The sequence below is a fragment of the Eubalaena glacialis genome, chromosome 4 (genome assembly GCF_028564815.1).
Source record: "Eubalaena glacialis isolate mEubGla1 chromosome 4, mEubGla1.1.hap2.+ XY, whole genome shotgun sequence".
Classification (NCBI taxonomy): domain Eukaryota; kingdom Metazoa; phylum Chordata; class Mammalia; order Artiodactyla; family Balaenidae; genus Eubalaena; species Eubalaena glacialis.
The window spans coordinates 110,607,247-110,633,705 of record NC_083719.1 but is presented as its reverse complement, the minus strand read 5'-3'; the positions used below and the strand labels follow the sequence as shown (position 1 = coordinate 110,633,705).

Sequence of the window (26,459 nt, the reverse complement as noted above, 5' to 3'; positions counted from 1 at the left end):
ACCTCGTGGTAAGGTAATTCACCTCAGCAGAGCAAGTTTGACTTGGTCTAAAAGGGTAGAGGTAACTGCTGTTCAAGCAGAGTGAGAGGAGAGAGAAAAATGCCCAGGTCTGGATGGGAGAAAATAACTTTGACCTGGCTATCAGCTCCACAGAGCTCAGCTCCAGGTCGGGGCACTGAGCTAGTTGCTGAGGCCACAAAGGAAAGAGTTTATAATCTGGCTAGACTGAGCCCATGGAGAGCTCCGATTTTACATTCTTCATGTTCTTCATCTTTGCTTCCCAGGACTTTGCACTTTATAATCACATAGAAGTTTAAAAAGAAAAACTTTTATTGAGTTGACACTCAATAAAATAAAAATAAAAAATAAAAAATTTTAATATTTTAACTTCTATATGATTATAAAAATAATATATGTTATTTGTGAAACAATTATAAAGTATGGAAAACTACAGAAAAGAAACTAAAATAGAAGTCATCTATAATCCCCCATCCAAACATACCTACTATTAATACCTTGAGATATTTCCTTCTAGTTTTTTTTTCATGCCTTTTAAACATAGTTTATTCATGCATGCGTTCATTATTTGGTCAATACTATTGTATACTTCTAAAAATACTTGCATTATATCACAAGTATTGTGTTATTAAAAATAATTCTTAAACACTGTTTTTAAAGGCTGAATAATATTCTTTCATAAAAACACACCATTATTTATTTAACTATTTCCATACTAGCTTTTAAAATTGTGATAAAAAAATTAAATTTTACCATCTTACCAATTTTTTAAAAATTTATTTGGTTGCACTGGGTCTTAGTTATGGCAGGCGGGCTCCTTAGTTGCAGCTCACAGCCTCCTTAGTTGCAGCTTGCCTGTTCCTTAGTTGTGGCATACGAACTCTTAGTTGCAGCATGCATGTGGGATCTAGTTGCCTGACCAGGGATGGAACCCGGGCCCCCTGCATTGGGAGCTCAGAGTCTTAACCACTACACCACCAGGGAAGTCCCCATCTTACCAATTTTTAAATGTACAGTCCCATAGTATTAAATATATTTACATTGTTGTGTACAGATCTCTAGAACTTTTTCATCTTGCAAAACCAAAATGCACTAAGCACTAACTCCTCCTCCTCCCTTTTCCCCTCTCCCCCCACCCTTGGTAATCATCTTTCTAATTTCTGTTTCTATGATTTTGACTGTTTTAGATACTTCCTATTAGTGGAATCATACAAAATTTGTCCTTTTGTGACTGGCTTATTTCACTTAGCATAATGTCCTTGAGGTTCCTCCTTTTTTAAGGCTTCATAACATTCCATTGTATGTATAAACCACACTTTATTTGTCCACTCATCTGTAGATGGACATTTGGGCTACTTCCAGTTCTTTGCTATTGTGAATAATGCTGTAATGAACGTGGGTGTGCAAATAGCTCTTTGAAATCCTGCTTTGAATTATTTTGGATATATACCCAGAAGTGGGATTGATGGATCATATGATAATTCTATTTTTTAATTTTTTGAGGAACCTCTGTACTGTTTTCCATAATGGCTGTACCATCTTACATTTTCACGAAAGGTGCACGAGGATTCCAATTTCTCCACATCCTTACCAATATGTGTTTTCTGTTCTTTTGATAGCAGCCATCCTAATGGGCATGAGATGGTACCTCATTGTGGTTTTGATTTGCATTTCTTTAATGATTAGTGATGATGAGCCTCACATATGCATGCTGGCCATTTTTATATCTTCTTTGGAGAATTGTCTATTCAATTCCTTTGCCCATTTTAAAATCAGGTTATTTGGTTTTTGTTGTTGAGTTGTAGAAGTTCTTTTTGTATTCTGGATATTAACCCTTTATCACATATATGATTTGCAAATATTTTCTCTCATTCCATAGGTTGCTTTTTGTTTTGGTGTTTGACACTCAAAAGTTTTTAAGTTTGATGTAGTCCTATTTGTCTGTTTTCGCTTTTGTCACCAGTGCTTTGGTGTCATAGCCAAGAAATTATTGCCAAATTCAATGTCCGGAAGCTTTTCTTCTCAGAGTTTTATAGTTTTAGGTCTTACGCTTAGGTCTGTTTTGAGTTAATTTTTGTATATGGTATAAGGTATGGGTCCAATTTCATTCTTTTGCACGTGAATATCCAGTTTTTAAAAAAAATTTGTTGAAGAGACTGTCCTTTCTCCATTGTGTAGTCTTGGAATGCTTGTTGAAAATCACTTGGCCATATATGCAAGGGTTTATTTCTGGGCTCTCTATTCTGCTCCATTAGTTCATATATCTGACTTTATGCCAGTACCACACTGTCTTGATTACTGTTGGTTTGTAGTATTACTTTAAAAAAAATTTTTTTTTAAATTTATTTTTAAATTTTTGGCTGCGTTGGGTCTTCGTTGTTGCACGCAGGCTTTTCTCTAGTTGTGGCAAGCTGGGGCTACTCTTCGTTGCGGTGTGCAGGCTTCTCATTGTGGTGGCTTCTCTTGTTGCAGAGCACAGGCTCTAGGCACGCGGGCTTCAGTAGCTGTGGCACGTGGGCTTCAGTAGTTGTGGCTCACGGCCTCTAGAGCGCAGGCTCCGTCCGTAGTTGTGGCACATGGGCTTAGTTGCTCCGTGGCATGTGGGATCTTCCCGGACCAGGGATCGAACCCATGTCCCCTGCTTTGGCAGGTGGATTCTTAACCACTGCACCATGAGGGAAGTCCCTGTAGTATTACTTTTGAAACCAGGAAGTGAGAGGCCTCCAGCTGTTTTCTTCTTTTTCAAGATTGTTTTGGCTATTCAGGGTTCCTTAAGATTCCGTATGAACTTTAGGATGGTTTTTTCCTAGTTCTGCAAAAAATGCCATTGGGATTTTGATAGAGATTGAATTGAATCTGTAGATTGGTTTGGTTACTATGGACATTTCAATGACATTTGAGTCTTCCAATCCATAAGCATGGGATGTCTTTCCATTTATTTGTATCTTCTTTGATTTCTTTTAGCAATGTTTCATATTTTCAGTGTACAAGTCTTTCACCTCCTTTGTTAGCCCATACTTAATTTTTTAAGATCTCAAATAATGCTTCAATAAACATCTATGTGCATAAATATTTCATATATCTCTGATTATTTCTTAGTTTTTGAGTTACTACATCAAAAAAAAATCCAACCATTTTAAGGCTCTGGAAACACTTCACCATTTGTTTTCTAGAAAAAATAAACCAGTTTACATTCCCACCAGAAGAATATGAGAGTGTATCTCATCATACTCAATATCGAAAACAGTCATTCTATAATCTTCGTTAATGTGTTACATGGAAAATGGCATCACATTGTCACTTCACTTGTGAAGCAAGAACACTTTTTTTGGTATGTTTATTGGCCGGCCAATGTTTTCTTGTTTGAAAACTAATAATTCCTTTTGCCCATTTAACTATAATAATGATAATAATAATACATTCATCCATTTTTTCCAACAAATATTTATTGAGTACCTACTATGTGTCAAGCACTGTTCTAACAGCTGAGGATACAGAAGTGCTCCTCATGGAATGTGAGCTCCATGAGGAAAGAGAAGAATGCAAAGTGAAGAAGTAAATTAGGATGTCAGAGAGTGATAAGAACTATGGAGAAAAATGAAGCAGGAATGGGTAAGGTCAGGACAAAGAGACTGAAGGAGGGCAGGAGCAGGATTAAGGAGGAGGGACCAGTTAGGAAGCTAACAGAATCTAGATTCTAGGTATGTTGAAATTATGGCCAAAGACTTTATTGACAGATTGGATGTGGGGTATGAGAGAAAAAGCAATTGGAAAAATGGAGTTGCCCCTTACTGAGACAGGGAAGACTTCAGGAAAAGCAGATGTGGAGTGGAGGTGGGGGAGATTAAGAGCACAAACTAATTTGGACATATTAAGTTTGAGATTCCCATTAGATATCCATGAGGATATTGAATTGGTGTGTGAGCCTGGAGTTAAGCTCGCTATATATTTGGTGGTTGTTAATACAGAAATGGTATTTAAAATCATAAGATTGGGTTTAAAAAAAAAAAGGAAGAGGACCAAAGACTAAATTCTGGGCACTCTAATGGTTAGCAGTAGAGGAGATGAGGAAGTACCAGCAAAGGAAATTGTGAAGGAACAGTCAACAAAGTAAGAGGAAAACCAAGCAAATGTGGTATCCAGAAAACATTTCAAGGAAAGAGAAATCAGTTTGTCTGATCCCTTGAGAGGACAGGTAAGATGAGGACTATGAATTGACCGTTCAGTTCAAAACATGCAAGCCATTGGGGACCTTGATAAAAGCTGCTCTGGTGAAGAGGCGGGGGCTAAAACTTCATTGTAGTGGGCTCAAGAGAAAATTGGAAGAAAAAAACTAGCAGTAGCAAATATAGAGCTCTCTTTTGAGGAGTTTTGCTGTAAAGGGATAGGGAAAGATGGGGCAGTAGCTGAAGGCAGAAGTGGGGTCAAGGGAGAGCTTTTTCAGCATTGTAGAAATACCAGCGTGTTTGCACGCTGAATGAAGAAGATCCAGTAGAGAGAGAAAAGATTGATAGATTGATCATGGGGCAGACAAGGGAATTAATTGCTGGAGCAATGTCCTTGAGTAGATAAGGAAGGGGGTGAGGGCACCAAGTGCAGAAACACACACACAGAGAGAGAGACAGAGAATTTTGTGCTAGGAGCAGAGACCATTTATCTCAAGTAATAGGAGAAAAGACAGAGTGTATGGGTACAAATGCAGTTAGGTTGGTGGATTAAGATGGTAAGAGCTTAAGTGAAATAGGAAGCAAAGGCACAGCTGAGGGTGAGCATGGGGGAGGAGATATTAGAGTTCTGAAGAGAAAGGTCATTAAGAATGGAGAATGGACCAGGGCAGTGGAGCATGACTGTCAGTCAGCAGTAAGGTTCCTCTTGATGACTGATGATTAATTTAAAATGAAACCAGTCAGCATGTTTTGCATATTTTTTCACAGCTACATCTAGCTGTGCAGGTACCGGTGGAAGTAGGAGGGGGGCTGGATTTAACCAGCCTTGCAGTTTGCCTGATAGAGTAAGGTGGATTAAGAAAGGGAGCAAGGAAGTTGATTATAATGATTAACTTTTGAGTTCAGTGAGATGTGAGATAGAGGAAAACATCTAAGTCTGCTAGGCACCTAGACTAAATATATGCATTATCTCGTGTACTCCCCACAATCACCCCATGGAACTGCTTAGCCTCCTTTTACAGATGAAGAGGCTGAGATTTAGGAAGACTCAGGCATATCCCGGAGATATTGCGGGTCCAGTTCCAGACCACCGTAATATCACAGTGGTTTTCCACAGTGGTGGAATTTTTTGGTTTCCCAGTGCATATAAAAATTATGTTTACACTATACTGCATTCTGTTAAGTGTGCAATAGCATTGTGTCTTAAAAAAAAAAAAAAGACAAAACCAATGTACAAACCTTAATTTAAAAATACTTTATTGCTGGGGCTTCCGTGGTGGCGCAGTGGTTGAGAATCTGCCTGCCAATGCAGGGGGCCAGGGTTCGAGCCCTGGTCTAGGAAGATCCCACATGCCGCGGAGCAACTAAGACCCTGCACCACAACTACTGAGCCTGAGGTCTAGAGCCCGTGAGCCACAGCTACTGAAGTCCACGTGCCTAGAGCCCGTGCTCTGCAACAAGAGAAGCCACTGCGATGAGAAGCCCACGCACTGCAACGAAGAGTAGCCCCTAGCCCCCGCTCGCGCAACTAGAGAAAGCCCGCGCGCAGCAACGAAGACCCAACGCAGCCAAAAATAAAATAAATAAATTTATTTAAAAAAATACTTTATTGCTAAAAAATGCTAAACATCATCCGAAAGTGCAAGGTTGCCACAAACCTCAATTTGTAAAAAATGCAGTATCAGTGAAGCGCAAATAAAGCAAAGCACAATAAAACAAGGTATGCCTGTATAACTTGCTCAAGGCTACACAGCTGATAAATGACAGACCCAGAATTAGGCCCGGGAACAATGGTCTCCAAAGATGCACTTAACCGTCTTACTATTTGCTTTAACTGGAGTGTTAGCTGGTACTTTTTTTTTTTTTTTTTTTTTAAACATCTTTATTGAAGTATAATTGCTTTACAATGGTGTGCTAGCTTCTGCTTTACAACAAAGTGAATCAGTTACACATATACATATGTTGCCATATCTCTTCCCTCTTACATCTCCCTCAGCTGGTACTTTTAAATTGATGCATAAACAGAAAGGATGCTGTGTCCAATATATTTTTGTTAATATTTTGCCAATTTGTGTTAATTTTAAGATTTTTGGTGTACAGAAATTTTTTTAAGTTTATAGCAAAATCTATTTATTTTACCTTATCTTTAATTCCCTATCCATCCTTAGATTAAACAATCACCTGTATTTTCTTTCAGCTTATTTATTTATCTATTTATTTATTTATTACTTTTGAATCTTTAATCCATTTAGAATTTGGTATGTGTTTTATGGTGAGATGCTATTTTTCCCCAGCTTATCAATTGTCCCAGAACTAGTTTTGAAAAATTTATCCTTTTCTTGATAATTTGTAATACACTTTATCATATGTTACAATTTTATAAACATTTGGGTCTGTTTCTCGCCTTCCTATTTATCTTTGTATTTTTAAATCTGAGGGAATATTTTACCTTACAACTCTTCTTTTCCAAAAATTTCTTAGACTGTCTTGCCTATTTGTTCTTTCAGATGCCCTTTAGAATTATTTTTTAAGTTCTGAAAATATGTCATTGAAATATTAATTTTAATTATACTAAAATAGTGAATTAATTTGGTAAGAATGCAGGTTCACAGAATTCATTCTACACATTCAAGAATGGCATGTCTCTAACTAGAGAAAGCCAGTGTGCAGCAATGAAGAACCAACGCAGCCAAAAATAAAAAACTAATAAATAAATAAATTTAAAAAAAAAGAACGGCATGTCTCCACTCAACTCAATTAAATGGAATAATTTTTTCACTTAGGTTCTGTACATCTGTTTAGAGATTACTTCTAGGTATTTTATGTTCTTATGACTATTAGGAATGGAACCTGGTTTTTTCCAGTATATTTTCTAGCTGGTTATTTTTAGTACATAAAAAGTTGCTGATTTAGGGACACTTCTTGTATGACTCCACTTAAATTGAAACTCTCAGGTATTAGATTTAATTAATTCTCTTGGATTTTAAAAATAGAATATCATTATATGTTCCTTGTAATATTGATAATTTTGTTTATTTTCTAATAGTTTTACTTCTTATCTATATTTTATATTATGATTATAGTTAGTAAAACTTACCCAAAAATGTTGAAAAGATGTTAAAACATGTATCCATAAAACTACTGTTAATGGGATGCTTCCAGTGTTTCATGTTACACTCTAACATGCAGTGTAACATTGGCTGTCAGTCTGAGACTGATATTCACAAGCAAGTTCAGGTAGTTGCCTTGTAGACCTAATTTTAAAAGTAGTTTTTAAAAATCAGGAATATATCTTGAATTTAATCGAATACTATTTTGGCATGTATTGACCTACTTGGTCTTTGAACTACCAAAGAGGTAATTCATTTGTATACTTGTTGCCTTTTTATAAACAGATTTTAAAAAGTCATCTCTTACTATTATAAAATATAAAACACCCATACAAACAGCAGTAAAAGGCAATTATCACATCCTTACTTTTTTTTAAAATTTAGTTTAATTTTTTAAAATTTTGGCTGCGTTGGGTCTTCATTGCTGTGCGCGGGCTTTCTCTAGTTGTGGTGAGCGGGGGGCTACTCTTTGTTGTGGTGCGCGGGCTTCTCATTGCAGTGGCTTCTCTTGTTGTGGAGCATGGGCTGTAGGTGCACAGCCTTCAGTAGTTGTGGCACACGGGCTCTGTAGTTGTAGCTTGCAGGCTCTAGAGCGCAGGCTCAGTAGTTGTGGCGCATGGGCTTAGTTGCTCTGCGGCATGTGAGATCTTCCTGAACCAGGGATGGAACCCATGTCCCCTGCATTGGCAGGTGGATTCTTAACCACTGCGCCACCAGGGAAGTCCACATCCTTACTTTTTATATTTAGAAAAAGCTTTAAGAGCATTTTATACTTCGGTGTTTAAAAATTCAAGTGTCTATGTTTCAAACATAACATTTTCACCACGCTAGTGTTACAAAATGTTTTAATTAAAATGAATATCCTCAAATGCCTGTTACATGCAAGAAAGCACTACAGTAAGCAGCACTGCAAGGAATAAAAAGATAAGCAAAGTGAGGTCCCTGGCCTCCCGGAGGCTTACAGACATGTTGTGTGTCAGTGGGGACAACTAGACAAGAGTCCAACTGAGTGAAGGTAACAAGTACCAGAAGAGCACAGAGGAGTGAACAGTCGCTGCTGGTGGGAAGGAAGTTCAAGGAGCGCTTCCTGAAAGGCAGCAGGGCCTGCTCTTTGCAGGACAGGCAGCTACTGTCTGGCAGGGTAGATGGAAAGGTGATCTAGAGGCTGCATCAATGGGGAAGATAAAGGTGCTGGGTGGATGAAGCTGTGCACCTGAGTCCCCAATGACAAAGCATAAACTATTCTAAGATATTCTACTGGATTTTAAAGTAACAATCAAAAGGTGGGATCAATGTGTCAGTAGGATATAAAATATATGTTAGAAATATGGCAATATAAAGAAAAATTCTGAGTTAATCAGAAAAGTTCCAGATAAAGATCTTAAAGAAATAAGGATTGTTTACCAAGATGTTACATCAAAGGTTCCTTTGAAAAATATTTAGATAGTGAATATTTACATTTGGGGATAATTAATTTTAGGAGATGATGCCACCAAGCAGCATATTAAAAACTAGTGGCTGCCTATTCTACAGGTGCACCATTGCACTGATATGTTAAAGGGTCAGTAGCTTGTCACGTGCTGCTCCAAGAGGAGCCGCCCTTGGTGAAAGCATGCTGCCCAGGTCTCCAGGACGAACTTCTTGCTATGTTATCATGTCAGCATGCCTAAAATGTGGTGAGACACAGAGCTGACACTCATCTTCTGAGTTTATGCTAATACATTATCCCATTAGTGGCTTTTACCTTTTACCTTGCTCATTCCTGGAACCAGATGCACCCCTGGTTGAAGAGGATACAACTGCATACCAGATTTAGGAAGGGATGTATTAAGGGAAAGAACTGTTTTAAAAGGCTCTCCAGATTCTTGGCTTGGACAGCCTTCTTCCTGGGTGCTGACCCCTCTTGGCTATGGGGCACACAAACCACCTCTACCAATCTAACTAGTTTGCAGTTTTCCTGATTCTCTATTTACCAAAAAAAGGTCTCTTAAGCCAGTCTTAGTGAACAGAAAGCTTAGTCAAGTGTTCACAGAGAGCACAACAAATGTGGACCATTCAGTAGGCTGTGAGCCATAGCTGCTGAAATTGTAGCTAGGATCTGCCTTGGTTCCCTTCTTAAAGGCTGACAGGCCATCTGAGCCAGGCTACTTGATCTCTTGCTGCATTTCACTTGTAAAATGCTATTAATATCTGCCATCAATTCCTCTCAAAGGAGTATATAAAATTTCCTGGACAGGAATACTCCTTATAATCATTTGGCTACAGCAGTGTATGAGTTCACTTCAAAAACTACTGTAATTTTGAACGTGCTGGTTTACTCACTCACACACACACACCCAAGCCTGATAGTTGTGTTAATTCAATGACTTTTTAAAAAATTTGGGTAGTATTTGTATTTGGAAATGCGTGTTAATCTTTATATGGATTTACCAGTCCTTGACCAACACGTTTTGTAAAAATCCTACAAACCCATTTCATCGAATTAATTAGTACGGAGGACTTTCTGGAAATGGTTTGTTTTTTAAAATAAGGAGCTTATCTGTAAGCATGGTCCAGAGTTTGCCATATGACAAGCATTTCTTAATAGTAAGGTCCATTTTAGTGTTAATCTTCATAGTCAGTCCATTTCATCAGGAAAGGCTTTAGTGTCTTCATAGTCTTACGGATCTGTTTTTCAGTTCACCAAATAGGGTGGGAATTTTATCAGAATGAAGTTATTAGAACTTTGGGATTTTCTTCTTTCTCCATTGAATCTTTTGTTTTTTTCCTGTATCTGAACCTGAAAATAAGATAAGTGCTAAAGAAAATTAAATATTTAAGACTCCCCTCCTCAAAATGCCAAACTGACACTGAAAAATATTTCTCCAGTCAATGAACAGGTAATTATTTTAACTCTAATAAGAACCTCAAGAGTCTAGAGCTAGTATTCTCTGATTTTATAGTTTTGTTGAGGAAAGAATAGAGTGGTAAGCATGAAGTTTTTGGTAAGTTAAAGTTGATATTGAAGTAGTTTTATCATTAGAAGAAACAGCTTATAAAAAATGGGCATCTTTCGCTATACATGTTCAGTTTGGGATCAGAATCCACTCACATATAGACTTTTATCATGGCTACACACTAAAAACACTTTATCTTATATAACATCACAAAAGCCATATGAACTATTTCCATATAACAGATGGGAATACTAAGGTTTAGTGAAAAGTAAGCAAATTTCCCAAGTTTGTGCAGTAGATTTGGGATTTGAGGCCAGGCAGTTTCACTCTAGAATCTAAACTTCTCCTACCATACCAATAGTCTTTTAAATGTTTACCCATCTATGATGTCATAGAAGGATGTTTGATTTTTGTCCCTGGTTCCTGACATAGAGCTTCTAAATCCCTTGTAATTTTCTGAGTGACAAGGGTAATAGTGTCTTGCCTCTTATTCTAATGAGGTGACTCGGTGGGTCCCTAGATAGCTTCACGATGGAGGCTGGTTGCTAGAAAGACCAAGCCTTGACTAGAAGCCCATCCTCCAGCCTCCAGGGAGGGGAGAGGGGCTGAGGTCAAATCAATATTGATCATGCCTATGTGATGAAACTTCCATAAAATCCCCTAAACACCGGGGTTCAGAGAGCTTCTGAATTGGCCAACACATCCATGGGCCGGGATGGCGATGCTCCCCAACTCCACAGGAATGGAGACTCCTGTGCTCTGGACCCTTCTGGACCTCACCCTGTGTACATCTTCCCCTGGCTGTTCATTTCTGTTGTTTATAACAAACCAGTAATAGTAAGTAAAATGTTTTCCTGAGTTCTGTGAGTCATTCTAGCAAATTCCTGAATGTGAAGAGGAGGGTTGTGGAAATACCTGACTTTGTAGCCAAGCTGAACATGTTGGAGCTCAGGGCAGGCTGCCCCAAAATTTGCCACAATGGCATATTGATTATTTTGAATTGAAGTTGCTTGTGAAGCAGCTGATGCAAAAGGAAACTCTGGCCTCCTCTGTGCCCCTGAAAGCAGGGAATAAATCCCTCATGTGAAAGGTGCAATCCCTGCATATGGAGGTAGAAGGACACCCTTATTACCAAAGACAGGGAATTCCAGGGCTGGGCCAAGAAATCTCTATAAACAAAACTTGTTACTTCTTTACTAATTTACTACACAAGCCCAAACTTTGCTTAAATTCCTTACTAATTAAGCACTCAAACCTAAGTTTCTTTGTCCTGTCAATTCCTCTCAAATTTATTGTTTCTTTGTCTAAAAAGTGTAAAAGCTGCCTGCTTTGGCCATTTCTTAGGTCCTATTTCTGAGAGATCTCTGTGTAATGAATTAAAATTTGTTTATTTTTCTCCTGTTGACTGGTGTCAATTTTATGATTAGTTTAGCCACAAGACCTTAAAGAGGTAAAAGGGTAAATTTCCCCCTCCCCAATAGCCAGAAATGTGGATAACCTTGGGGAACCATTTCTTGTGGCTGGCATCTGAAGAGAAGGCTGTCTTGTGGGAGTGAGCCTTTAACCTGTAGAGTCTGATGCTAGCCCTGGGTAATTAGAGTCATAACTGGATGAAATTATAGGACACCTATTTGGTGTCAGAATTGGTTGATATCAGGAGGAAAACCCTTGCACAATCTCATAGGCCAAAAAATGACATTGACATTTTTTATGCTTTAATTAATGTGGACAAGTATTTCTTTTTTATGTATATATTTGCCACTGAAATTTCCTTTTCTATAAACTGTTTGTTCATGACCTTTGCCAGTTTTCTTTCTGAGTTGTTTGTCTTTTTCCCATTGATCTCTACGAGTTTCTTGCATCTTAAATTTATTAACTCTATGTCTATATTGTGTGTTGCAAATATTTTCCCCCCGGTTTGTTGACCTTTGTTCTAATTTATGGTTTCGTTTTTGCTGTACCAACAATTTATAAAATTACATAATCAGATATATCAATCTTCTCCTTTATGGCTCTTTGCTTTTCATAATATGCTCAGAAAGGCCTTCTCTAAGGTTATAAAAATATTTATGTTTTCTTCTGGTACATTTATCACTTTATATTTTTAGGTCTCAATTTTTAGTCTTTCTGGAATTTATCCTGATGCATTTTGAAGTAGGATTTAAGCTTTTTATTTAGCCAAAATGGCTAGTTGAATGTTCTAACACCTTTTACTGAATAATCTAAATTTTCTCCACTGATTTTGAATTGCTACTTGTTATCACACACTGAATTCTCATATTTTCTTCAGTTTAATTCTGAACTCTATTCCATTCCAGTGATTTCTTTTCTTCTACCACCATCATACTGTTTTAATTACCACTGCTTAATAATATGCTTTATTATCTGATGGAGCTACTTTCCACTTATTATACTTTCTTTTCAGAATTTTCCTATTTATTCTTTCATGTTTATTCTTTCTGAGGAATTTTGATATCATTTTTTAAAGTTCCACTTACCCTTTCACTTTCTGCATCTGCTCTAAGGTCTCTGGTAGAGTCATTCCAAAACTTTCAGGGAAGAAAAGAGTGATGATTCCAATTAGGACGGTCAGGCTGCCCATGAGGATGTAGGGCAGAACTCTGTTGTAAGCACCTGTAAGGCACAGGACATAAGAACATCAATTAGATACAGGGTTTCTCCAGATGCTCTTGAGAATCATTTTGTAAAGGTGGCAAACAGTATTTGAGAGCAGTTTTAAACCTGAATATTTACAGAAGAAAAAAAGTGTGCAAAATACCACAGTTTCTGCTTGGCAGATGTCATTGCCTCCGAATTTCCATAACCATTCACCTACTCAATTTTGCATTATCATAAGGTCTTTCATGTCAACTGGCATTCTCTAAGCTACTACTTAATCATGTGTGATAAATGTTCCTTTGATAGAAATTTTTGCCTACCAAAGTTCTCCTCTTAAGGTAGAGGTCATTGGAGATGGGGGGGTGGGAGGACACCAAGGGGAAAGAGGTTGACCAGGATGTTGCAGGGACAGCTACTGGCTGTTATGACTGATATGACCTTTGCTTTTGCCCAAACCAGTAGGCTGCTGTGGAAAGCTTGGTCCACAGAGCTGTGAGACTCTTAAAAGAACCTAAGTAATATATTCAATCCAATTTAAATCAATAAATGTCAGGCACTGTGGTTTCTTTTTGCAGCATTTATATGTCTTGGTTTTACACGTAATTGGAAGAACCACTCCACCTCTTCTTTATGTGGTGTTACTCAGACAGGGGAATAATAGATCCTCATCTTGCTTCCCTTCTGCATACAGAGATTACAGAGGAATAACACACCCAAGAATTTTATTTGACAAAAAAATATCAATCTTGAAGCTTCTCTGAGGCCTCTGTGTCACCAACAGGAGCCACTCTGTGGAATACAAAGTTCTTTCTCAGACTCCTCCATTTCTTATGTACCAGTGGTCCACCATTAGACCATATGAGCATGGTTTGAAAGTATAGGGAAGAACAAAGGGGAAACGACACCATTCTATATAATAATGTACTTTCTCAGGTGTTCAGGGCAGCTGTGTGGAAAATGTCTCTCTCTGTAAGGATTTAGAGTATACCTTTTCTGAGAATTCACATATGTCTTTGGGGATGTGTATGTGTGTGTGTTTGAACCAGTAGGTAACCAATAGATGACTAGGAAGAATAAGGAGCTGTGTACATCTCTCGCCAGTAGAGTTCTTGATGAGGTTTAGGCTTGGAGTGCCAGATCCTAGATCCACTGAACATCCCACTGAAGCCCCTCTGTGGTGTTATTCCAGATTGATAAATTCGATCATATAAAAGCTAAAATTGCCGGCAATGCAAATAAAGTCATTAAGTCAAAATGGAAATAATAAACTAGGAAGAATATTTATAAAATATATACAAAGGGCTAATTTTTCAGTTACAAAGAGCTCCCAAAATCAAATATCTAAAGTTGATACGAACCATTAGAAAGATGGGAAAAGACATGAACAGTCAGATCTCTTAAAAATAAATAGAATTTCAATAAATATATGAAAAAATGCTCAACCTCATTCATAATTGAAGAAAAGGAAATGAAAGCAACAATGGTATCCGTTTTTCACATAACAGACTATCAATGATTAAAAAATTGGATGATCCCCATTGTTGGTAAGGATATGGAGAAACAGGCACTCTCATATACTGATAGTTGGATTGTAAACTGGTATAGTATTTAGAGGTCAATTTGGTGATATCTATGAAATTTTTAAATTGCTCCAGCAATCCATTAATCCAAATATACAAAGGCTGTGGGGGGCGTAGAGAAATGTTCACTGCAGTGTTACGTATAGTAACAAAAACTTGGAAATGGCCTAAATGTTCATCCATGAACCTGCTTAAATAAATTATGTGTATACATATATTGGAAGTCTATGTACTAACTAAAAGAGCTATATATACGGATATGGCAAAATATTCTGATACAATGTTAAGTTTAAAAAAAGTTGTGAAACAATATTTATGATATCATTTTGTGTGTTTAAAAAATATACATACATATATATGTTGTGCAAAATGAAATGTCTGAAGGGCTACTCACCAAACTGTTAATAGTAGTTCCTCTGAGGGCTGTAATTTGGGGAACTAAGAGAGTAGAGGTGAACTTGTACTTTTTCTAGTACTTTCTACACCGTTTGCATTTTTCATAATGAAAACCTATTACTTTTATATTTAAAAAATGAATAGACTGGTAAGAAGCATCTCACCAAGGTAAACAAAGTAGGGAGCAATGATGCTGCCCACTCTGGAGGCCATGGATGTGACCCCCACAGCCATGTTTCTGACCAGGGTTGGGTAGAGCTCTGCAGTGAAGATGTACAGCATGGAGAAGGCAGAGGTGATCCCGAATTTTCCTAACATGGCCAGACCAATGGACAAGAAGTTGTAATCTGGAAAAGAGACCCAGTGTAAACAGAGGTGTTTTAGAAGTGATACTTTCTTAACAGTTGCTTGTATTGTCCTTTTTCTTGTATAGGAATGTTTTATAATATAAAGATATTCCCCAAATTATACAGTCTCTTCAAAGCCTTACCTATTGGACATGGACAAAGATGGAGCGTGAAGGGTTGCTTTGAGCTTCGCTCTTCTGTTATTCTAGATCATTTATGCATTCTGTGACCTTGTCCACCTTTATTTATTACAACAGTTTCATAGCCAGTTGTTAGCATGTTAATACAGTTAAGTTTAATCTTTGAAGAGAAGGACCAATCATTTTTATCCTGTTTATTATTATAAAGATATATATATTTCTATGCATAGTACTATATATCAAAAATCTGTTGACTTAACATTTTAACAACATGAGAAAGTTAGACATAAGGGGAAAAGAGAAGCATATATCTTTTCATGTGCTCTCTAACTACCTAAAGATTACAGACCATAAAAATCACTGAATTTATACTGGAACTGGCATGTACTACCAACTCTAACACTTGAATATACACATCAGAGAGAAGGTTTGAAAATACCAAGGAAGTACCAAGAAATTGGGAATCGGGATTATGACTCAGAGAAAGAGGTTTGAGGGTTTAGGTGAATGTTTCTGTGAAGGGGATGACTGGGAGCATTATTCTTCCTTTTCAGGTGGTGATTTCTGATTCTCTAAGGTTAACTCTTCTATTTGAAGGGAGTAATTTTGAACATGGGAAATCACAGAGTTAGTTATCACTTGTATAACTTACTTAAGAATGACTTAGGATGTAAAGGCTGCATAAATAGGGAACAGGGACTAATAATTAGCCCGGTCAAGGTGTGGATCTTTTCTGGTAAGCTGTTAATATTGGATAACTTCTTACCTGCAGGTACCAACTGAATTAAGAGAAGCACACCTCCTCCCAAGAACAGTACTCCAGCTATGACATAACGCCTGGGTAGGGTTCGAAGTAGCAGCCAGGCTGTAATGTAAGCTGGAACTTCGATCAAGGCAGAGAAGAAACAGTTCAGGTAGGCATCTCCATATAAATTAGGAGTGTTGAGAGACAGAGCAAAGTAACCTACTGAGGTTAGCATCCTGAAAGACAAAAGAAAAAAGACAAAAATGACAAAAGGATGGCTTGAGTCTCTTTACAATTTCATGATGGTCAGGAAATTGTCTAGATGTTGCTGTCTTACAAATAGCCACATATGGCTATTTAAAAGTAAATAAATTAGGGACTTCCCTGGTGGCCCAGTGGTTAAGACCGTGCGCTCTCAATGCAGGGGGCCCGGGTTCGATCCCTGGTCAGGGAACTAGATCCCGAATGCTGCAACTAAGAGCCCTCATGCTGCAACTAAGAGCCCACATGCCGCAACTAAAGATCCCACACACAGCAACAAAGATCCCACGTGCTGCAACTAAGACCCAGCGTGGCCAAAAAAAAAGTAAATAAATTAAAATTAAATAAAATTTAAAATTTCGTCCCTCAGTTTGGCACTAGCCACACTTCAACTGTTTAGTGGCCACATGCAGCTAGTGGCTACCATAAGGGACAAAAAAGATATAAAACATTTTCATCATTGCAGAAAGTTCTATTGGACAGCACTAGTCTAGATATACCAATATTCAAGAATACCTATCCTAATCTAGTTAATTTCAAGTTTCAATAGGAGAGTTTGTATATTCTCATTCCTTCAGAGCTATTATTTGAAGAAAGAATGTCAGTCACATCAGTGAACATAAAATCCATATTTCATTCTTCCCTCCAAAGAATAAGAAGGAGAAGGAGAGGAAGGCGAAGGGGAGGGGGAGGAAGAGGAGGAGAAGAAGAAATATAGGTAATACTGTGGGATCCACTTATAGTAAATGCCAATTGATTTAGTAAAACTCACTTTCGTAGGGAAAAAAGTGTAAGTCCCATAAAAGGGATCACGGAGTGCACACTGCATATCCTGTCATTATAGTTAACGTCCACATAAAAGTTTCTCTGTGGAAAAAACACTACAGTATGTAAACTCCTCTGTGCAGAAATGCACTTACTATCAACATGACTGAAAAGCAGAGGACACCTGAAAAATGTTTTCAGGAACAGTGTCGGATCTTTTTACACATACTCTACTAGGTTGGGTAGCACAAGGGCTAATCCAAAACAAAACAAAAAGTGAAACTTTATTGCTCTGGGATCTTAGTGATTTTTCACATTTGGTAATAAGAGCAGCTTAGATAAAACTAGTGACTAGTTTGTTAGTGGCTCAGTAGTGCCACTGCTCAAGGTACATTTGCATCAGTGATACCTGCTGACATGTAAGAACTAAGGAGACCTACTGTGAGGAAAGCCACATGCCCAGGACACACTTGCTTAATTCAGGGGCATAAACTCTGTCATTGATGACTTCTAAGTGCAATATAAGATGGCTCTAAAATTAGACTAGCTGCAGCAGGAGCCTACTAGTTCTTTTTTTTTTATTTAATGTTATGTTATCTTTTTTTTTTTTTAAATAGATCTTTACTGGAGTATAATTGCTTCACAATACTGTGTTAGTTTCTGTTGTCCAACAAAGTGAATCAGCCATATGCATACATATATCCCCATATCCCCTCCCTCTTGAGCCTCCCTCCCACCCTCCCTATCCCACCCCTCTAGATCATCGCAAAGCACGGAGCTGATCTCCCTGTGCTATGCTGCTGCTTCCCACTAGCTACATATTTTACATTCGGTAGTGTATATATGTTGATGCTACTCTCACTTTGCCCCAGCTTCCCCCTCCCCGCCCCATGTCCTTAAGTCCAGTCTCCATGTCTACGTCGTTATTCCTGCCCTGCCATTAGGTTCATCAGTACCATTTTTTTTTTTTTTTTTAGATTCCATATATATGTGTTACCATACAGTATTCGTTTTTCTCTTTCTGACTTACTTCACTCTGTACGACAGACTCTAGGTCCATCCTCCTCACTACAAATAACTCAATTTCGTTTCTTTTTATGGCTGAGTAATATTCCACTGTATATATGTGCCACATCTTCTTTATCCATTCATCTGTCGATGGACATTTAGGTTGGTTCCATGTCCTGGCTATTGTAAATAGTGCTGCAATGAACATTGGGGTGCATGTCTCTTTTTGAATTACGGTTTTCTCAGGGTATATGCCCAGTAGTGGGATTGCTGGGTCATGTGGTAGTTTTATTTTTAGATTTTTACGGAACCTCCATACTATTCTCCATAGTGGTTGTATCAATTTACATTCCCACCAACAATGCAGGAGGGTTCCCTTTTCACCACACCCTTTCCAGCATTTATTGTTTCTAGATTTCTTGATGATGGCCATTCTGACCGGTGTGAGGTGATAACTCATTGCAGTTTTGATTTGCATTTCTCTAATAATTAGTGATGTTGAGCATCTTTTCATGTGCCTCTTGGCAATCTGTATGTCTTCTTTGGTGACATGTCTATTTAGGTCTTCCGTCCATTTTTTAATTGGGTTGTTTGTTTTTTTGATATTGAGCTCCATAAGCTGTTTGTATATTTTGGAGATTAATCCTTTGTCCATCGTTTAATTTGCAAATATTTTCTCCCATTCTAAGGGTTCTCTTTTCATCTTGTTTATGGTTTCCTTTGCTGTGCAAAAGCTTTTAAGTTTCATTAGGTCCCATTTGTTTACTTTTGTTTTTTATTCCATTACTCTAGGAAGTGGAATCAAAAAAGATCTTGGAAGTGGGTCAAAAAAGATCTTGCTGTGGTTTATGTCAAAGAGTGTTTTTCCTATGTTTTCCTCTAAGGGTTTTATAGTGTCTGGTCTTACATTTAGGTCTTTAATCCATTTGGAGTTTATTTTTGTGTATGGTGTTGGGTAGTGTTCTAATTTCATTCTTTTACATGTAGTTGTCCAGTTTTCCCAGCACCACTTATTGAAGATGCTGTCTTTTCTCCATTGTATGTTCTTGCTGCCTTTGTTGTAAATTAGGTGACCATATGTGCATGGGTTTATCTCTGGGCTTTCTATCCTGTACCATTGATCTATATTTCTGTTTTTGTGCCAGTACCATACTGTCTTGATTACTGTAGCTTTGTAGTATAGTTTGAAGTCTGGGAGCCTGATTCCTCCAGCTCTGTTTTTCCTTCTCAAGATTGCATTGGCTATTCAGGGTCTTTTGTGTTTCCATACGAATTGTAAAATTTTTTGTTCTAATTCTGTGAAGAATGCCATTGGTAGTTTGATAGGGATTGCATTGAATCTGTAGATTGCTTTGGGTAGTATAGTCATTTTCACAATATTGATTCTTCCAATCCAAGAACATGGTATATTTCTCCATCTGTTTATGTCATCTTTGATTTCTTTCATCAGTGTTTTATAGTTTTCTGAGTACAAGTCTTTTGCCTCCTTAGCCAGGTTTATTCCTAGGTATTTTATTCTTTTTGTTGTGACGGTAAATGGGATTGTTTCCTTAATTTCTCTTTCTGATTTTTCGTTGTTAGTGTATAGGAATGCCAGAGATTTCTGTGCATTAATTTTGTATCCTGCAACCTTACCAAATTCATTGATTAGCTCTAGTAGTTTTCTGGTGGCACCTTTAGGATTTTCTATGTATAGTATCATGTCATCTGCAAACAGTGACAGTTTTACTTCTTCTTTTCCAATTTGTATTCCTTTTATTTCTTTTTCTTCTCTGATTGCCATGGCTAGGACTTCCAAAACTGTGTTGAATAAGAGTGGTGAGAGTGGACATCCTTGTCTTGTTCCTGATCTTAGTGGAAATGCTTTCAGTTTTTCACCATGGAGTATGATGTTTGCTGTGGGTTTGACATATATGGCCTTTATTATGTTGAGGTAGGTTCCCTCTATGCCCATTTTCTGGAGAGTTTTTATCATAAATGGGTGTTGAATTTTGTCAAAAGCTTTTTCTGCATCTGTTGAGATGATCATATGGTTTTTACTCCTTAATTTGTTGATATGGTGTATCACATTGATTGATTTGCATATATTGGAGAATCCTTGCATCCCTGGGATAAATCCCACTTGATCATGGTGTATGATCCTTTTAATATGTTGTTGGATTCTGTTTGCTAGTATTTTGTTCAGGATTTTTGCATCTATGTTCATCAGTGATATTGGTCTATAATTTTCTTTTTTTGTGATATCTTTTTCTAGTTTTGGTATCAGGGTATGGTGGCTTTGCAGAATGAATTTGGGAGTGTTCCTCCCTCTGCAATTTTTTGGAAGAGTTTGAGAAGGATTGATGTTAGCTCTTCTCTAAATGTTTGATAGAATTCGCCTGTGAAGCCATCTGGTCCTGGACTTTTGTTTGTTGGAAGATTTTTAATTACAGTTTCAATTTCATTACTTGTGATAGGTCTGTGTATATTTTCTAATTCTTCCTGGTTCAGTCTTGGAAAATTGTACCTTTCCAAGAATTTGTCCATTTCTTTGTGGTTGTCCATTTTATTGGCATATAGTTGTTTGTAGTAGTCTCTTATAATCCTTTGTATTTCTGTGGTGTCAGTTGTGATTTCTCCTTTTTCATTTCTAATTTTATTGATTTGCATCCTCTCCCTTTTTTCTTGATGAGGCTGGCTGGGGGTTTATCAATTTTGTTTATCTTCTCAAAGAACCAGCTTTTAGTTTTATTGATCTTTGCTATTGTTTTCTTCATTTCTATTTCATTTATTTCTGCTGTGATCTTTATGATTTCTTTCCTTCCACTGCCTTTGCATTTTCTTTGTTCTTCTTTCTCTAGTTGCTTTAGGTGTAGGGTTAGATTGTTTATTTGAGATTTTTCTTGTTTCTTGAGGTGAGATTGAATTGCTATAAACTTCCCTCTTAGAACTGCTTTTGCTGCATCCCATAGGTTTTGGGTCGTCGTGTTTTCATTGTCATTTGTTTCTATGTATCTTTTAATTTCTTTTTTGATTTCTTCAGTGATCTCTTGGTCATTTAGTAGCATACTGTTTAGCCTCCATGTATTTGTGTTTTTTACAGTTTTTTTCCTGTAATTGATTTTCAGTGTCATAGCATTGTGGTCAGAAAAGCTGCTTGATACGATTTCAGTTTTCTTAAATTTTCCGAGGCTTGATTTGTGACCCAAGATGTGATCTATCCTGGAGAATGTTCCATGTGCACTTGAGAAGAAAGTGTATTCTGCCACTTTAGGGTTGAATGTTCTGTATCAATTAAATCTATCTGGTCTGTTGTGTCATTTAAAGCTTGTGTTTCCTTATTTATTTTCTGTTTGGATGATCTGTCCATTGGTGTAAATGGGGTGTTAAAGTCCCCTACTTTTACTGTGTTACTGTCGATTTCCCCTTTCATGGTTGTTAGCATTTGCCTTATGTATTGAGGTGCTCCTATGTTGGGTGCATAAACATTTATAATTTTTATATCTTCTTCTTGGATTGATCCCTTGATCATTATGTAGTGTCCTTCCTTATCCCTTGTAACAGTCTTTATTTTAAAGTCTATCTTATCTGATATGAATATTGCTACTCCAGCTTTCTTTTGATTTCCATTTGCATGGAATATCTTTTTCCATCCCTTTGCTTTCAGCCTGTATGCGTCCCTAGGTCTGAAGTGGGTCTCTTGTAGACAGCATATATACGGGTCTTGTTTTTGTATCCATTCAGCCAGTCTGTGTCTTTTGGTTGGGGCATTTAATCCATTTACATTCAAGGTTATTATCGATATGTATGTTCCTATTACCATTTTCTTAATTGTTTTGAGTTTGTTTTTGTGAGTCTTTTTCTTCACTGTGCTTCCCTCCTAGAGAAGTTTCTTTAGCATATGTTGTAAAGCTGGTTTGGTGGTGCTGAATTCTCTTAGCTTTTGCTTGTCTGAAAAGCTTTTGATTTCTCCGTTGAATCTGAATGAGATCCTTGCCAGATAGAGTAATCTTGGTTGTAGGTTTTTGTCTTTCATCACTTTAAGTATATCCTGCCACTCCCTTCTGACCTGCAGAGTTTCTGCTGAAAAATCAGCTGATAACCTTATGGGGATGCCTTTGTATGTTATTTTTTGTTTTTCCCATGCTGCTTTTAATATTTTTTCTTTGAATTTAATTTTTGTTAGTTTGATTAATATGAGTCTTGGTGTATTTCTCCTAGGATTTATCCTGTATGGGACTCTCTGTACTTCCTGGACTCGGGTGACTATTTCCTTTCCCACATTAGGGAAGTTTTCCACTATAATCTCTTCAAATATTTTCTCAGACCGTTTCTTTTTCTCTTCTTCTTCTGGGACCCCTATAATTCGAATGTTTGTGCATTTAGTGTTGTCCCAGAGGTCTCTGAGATTGTCTTCAATTCTTTTCATTCTTTTTTCTTTATTCTGCTCCTCGGCAGTTACTTCCACCATTTTGTCTTCTAGCTCACTTATTTGTTCTTCTGCCTCAGTTATTCTGTTATTGATTCCTTCTAGTGTATTTTTCATTTCAGTTATGGTGTTGCTCATCTCTGTTTGTTTGTTCTTTAGTTCTTCTAGATCTTTGTTAAACATTTCTTGTATTTTCTCAATCCATACCTCCATTCTATTTCCGAGATTCTGGATCATCTTCACTATCATTACTCTGAATTCTTTTTCAGGTAGATTGCCTATTTCCTCTTCATTTATTTGGTCTTGTAGGTTTTTACCTTGCTCCTTCGTCTGTGACATATTTTTTTGCTGTCTCATTTTTTTTCCTTTTTTTTATGAGTGGGATTGTGTTCCTGTCTTACTGGTTGTTTGGCCTGAGGCTTCCAACACTGGAGTTTGTAGGCTGTTGGGTAGAGCTGGGTCTTGGTGCTGAGATGAGGACCTCCAGGAGACCTCACTCCAATGAATATACCCTGGGGGCTGAGGTTCTCTGTTTGTCCAGTGGTTCGGACTTGGAGCTCCCACCACAGGAGCTTTGGCCTGACCCCTGAGTCGTGAACCAAGATCCCGCAAGCTGCGTGGGGTGGCCAAAAAAAAAAAAAAAAAAGGAGAACAATAACAAAGTAAAATTAGACTAGGAAACTGACAGATATGTTAGAAAAAATATAAAAATAAAAATATAGATGAAACAACAACCGGAAGGTAAAACAGAATCATGATATTAAAAAAGAGATGGAGAAAAAAAAAAAGGTGGAAAAGGCCTTGGCTGTGGAGGGCAGGGCCTAAGCAGGGGCAAGGTTTGGGCAGTGGGCAGGGCCTATGCTTAGGACCCACAGGGCTGGAAAAGGCCCTGGGGGGCAGTGGGGGTGGGGCTTAGGCTCAACAGAGCAGAAGGGGCTCAGGCGTGCCCATCACCTCTGGTCTCAGAGGGTGGGGGAACCCACCAGCAGGCTTCCTGGGCTCGAGTGGGTGGGGCAAATACCCTCTGCTCCTCTCTTGCTCCTCCCATCCTGGAGGGCCCCTCCCACCTGCCTCTCCTGTTCTCTTCCAGCCTCCCTCCTACACCCCCAGGACCAACCCGGCCTGGAGGGGACCTCTGAGAGTGTAGGACCCGGCCTGAGAGCCGGGCAGACTTCCCTGGCCAATTCGGCAGGGGAAACGCTGGGTGTGCTCCCCCCGATCCAAGCCCCCGAGGGTCCCTCCAGGCGTGGGAACCCCTCCCCCACTCTGAGCCACCCCTCAGGGGCGCCAGTCCTGTCCGGCCTCCACTTCTCCCCCCCCACCTCAGTCCTCCCATGTCCTACCGGTTCGCTTGGGGGTTCTCCCCATCTCCTTGGGCATTGGGGTCCCCCACCAGCATCCGGCAGACGCCCTAGTTGTGAGGAGACGTGAACTCCGCATCTTTCCACACCACAATCTTCTACCTGTTCTGATTACCATCATTTTTTGTGCCGCCATCATGGGGTAGGCATGTTCTTTTTGTCTTCTTCCTAATTTCTTGGCAGATACATTATTAAATCTTGCCTACAAAGTCAGTTCATTATTTCTAGGCCTTAAAATCACTTGGTAGATTGGTATGAGCAAGTATAAAAAGCTTGTCAAAACTCCAATGCAGGCAGTGAGGATTCAGCGTATTCTAACTTCACTGATTAGTTGTCAGTATAGCTTCTGGAAGCAGGAGCTGAATTAGCATCTCAGCTTCAGGCATCAGGGACATCATTACTTTTAATCCCAGTAACTCTAGGAGGAGCAGGGAACCATTTCCCTGTGGGTTACAGTATTGCAGACCTAAATATTGTTCCCTGTGACATTTTTTTTCAGTATCCAGTTCCATGAATTAAATTGAAGCCTTTCCAAATAACTTAGAATTCTAAAATTTTAATTTTGCCTCAGGAAGACCCAGGCCTTGACCTTGTCCCTTGAATTAAAGAAAATCAGTTGTATATTTACATTCTGTATGTCGCATTTCCAGATCTCTTATTACTTACCATAGCAGCAAGGACATAATTGTTATTATGCCAATATTCCGAGTCCTGAACAGGTCCAGAATGAAAACTTTCTGCTGCTTCAGGGGGGTTAGCTCCTGTTGTTAAAGTAATGCACACAACCATGAGATTAAGAGGTGGTGAGGAAGTATCTTTGGCTGTGACAGTATATTCTTATGCATGTAAGTCTCACGTCACTTTGAACATGCTCAGAAGTCTGGAATTTGCAGGGAATAAGGGCATCTAAATCTATGATGCTTATTATAACGTTTAAAAATGTTTGTGGCCCATTTTAGACAGAAGCCTTTAAAATATATAACATTAGGGGCTTCCCTGGTGGCGCAGTGGTTGAGAGTCTGCCTGCCAATGCAGGGGACACGGGTTCGAGCCCTGGTCTGGGAAGATCCCACATGCCGCGGAGCAACTAGGCCCGTGAGCCACAGCTACTGAGCCTGTGCGTCTGGAGCTTGTGCTCTGCCACAAGAGAGGCCGCGACAGTGAGAGGCCCGCGCACTGCGATGAAGAGTGGCCCCCGCTCGCCGCAACTAGAGGAAGCCCTCGCATAGAAAACGAAGACCCAACACAGCCATAAAATAAAATAAATAAATAAATTTAAAATATATAACATTGGCTTCACTGTCTCTTTATATAAAGCCTGACTGCTAATATAGCCTTGCCTTGACTCATGGGCATCATTATGGGTGACCTTAATCACACTGAGCCTTAGGGCCTGTTGAGTGGGTAGCGCCATATAGCCCCAAACTGCCTTGAGGTCCATATCTGCTTTTAATACTTTTCCTGTTGTTGTCTCAGTGTCCGAACACACATGGGTTAACTAGGGGACCTTGGGCAAGTTACTATTTATCCTCTATGAGCCTCAGTTTAACTCTCTGTAAAATGGGTATAATAATCAAGAGTTGACAAGATTAAATGAGATCATATATATAAATCTTAGCATAGTACTTGAAGCATGGTAGATGCCCCATACATTTTAACTATTACTATAATTACTGCACCATTGAGGAAAAAATGTGAGCTGTCAGTGGTTGGTGACAATTTCATACCGCTGTTGATGGGCTTCCTTCCTTTACTTTTAATTTACTGAAGTTAACTTGCCATGTGTTAGGAATCTAGATAATCAAGCTTATTAGAATTGAAACTATCAATGCACTATTTACAATAGCCAAGACACGGAAACAACTCAAGTGCCCATCAACAGACGACTGGCTCAAGATGATGTGGTATATATGTACAATGGAATATTAGTCATAAGAAAGAATGAAATATTGCCATATGCAGCAACATGGATGGATCTAGAGAATATTACACTTAGTGAAATAAGTCAAACAGAGAAAGACAAATATTATATGATATAACTTATATGTGGAATCAAAAAAATAATACAAATGAATCTACATACAAAACAGAAACAGACTCACAGACATAGAAAGCAAACTTATGATTACCAACGGCAAAAGGAAGGAGGGTGGGAGGGATAAATTAGGAGTATGGGATTAACAGATACAAACTACTATACATAAAATAGGTAAGCAACAAGGATTTACTATATAGCATAGGGAACTATAGTCAATAACTTTTAATAACCTATAGTGGAAAATAATCTGAAAAAAATATATATGTATATATAACTGAATCACTTTCCTGTACACCTGAAACTAACACAATATTGTAAATCAACTATGCTTCAATTTAAAAAAAAAAATTGAAACTAAAAAGTTACAAGGCTCTGAGGTGGAGCCTTTTATCTCCTCAGGATAAAGCACAATGACTCTGTGGCCCTATGACGTGTGTTCAGTAAGAGGCTGAGGAAGGAGTTTTTACTACAAAGGAAGGAAGAGTGCCAGACCTGCCCTTGTAGCAGGTGCTTCCCAAATATTAGCATCCTTCTTTCCGAAAACAGACACCTCCTCATTCA

The 26,459-nt window shown here is 38.3% G+C and overlaps 1 protein-coding gene across 1 annotated transcript in view; it reads right to left on the bottom strand.

Annotated features, from left to right (window-relative positions):
* Window positions 1-8,122: 8,122 nt before the first annotated feature.
* SLC22A4 (solute carrier family 22 member 4) overlaps window positions 8,123-26,459 on the bottom strand; it is a 48,783-nt gene continuing 30,446 nt past the window's right edge. Inside the window, exons 6-10 of the mRNA XM_061188145.1 lie at window positions 24,527-24,621; window positions 16,079-16,293; window positions 14,990-15,172; window positions 12,729-12,864; window positions 8,123-10,073 (exon numbers count right to left, since the gene is read on the bottom strand). Coding sequence (XP_061044128.1) covers window positions 9,998-10,073; window positions 12,729-12,864; window positions 14,990-15,172; window positions 16,079-16,293; window positions 24,527-24,621 — 705 coding nt within the window. The 3' untranslated portion in view covers window positions 8,123-9,997. The remainder of the gene's footprint in view (window positions 10,074-12,728; window positions 12,865-14,989; window positions 15,173-16,078; window positions 16,294-24,526; window positions 24,622-26,459) is intronic.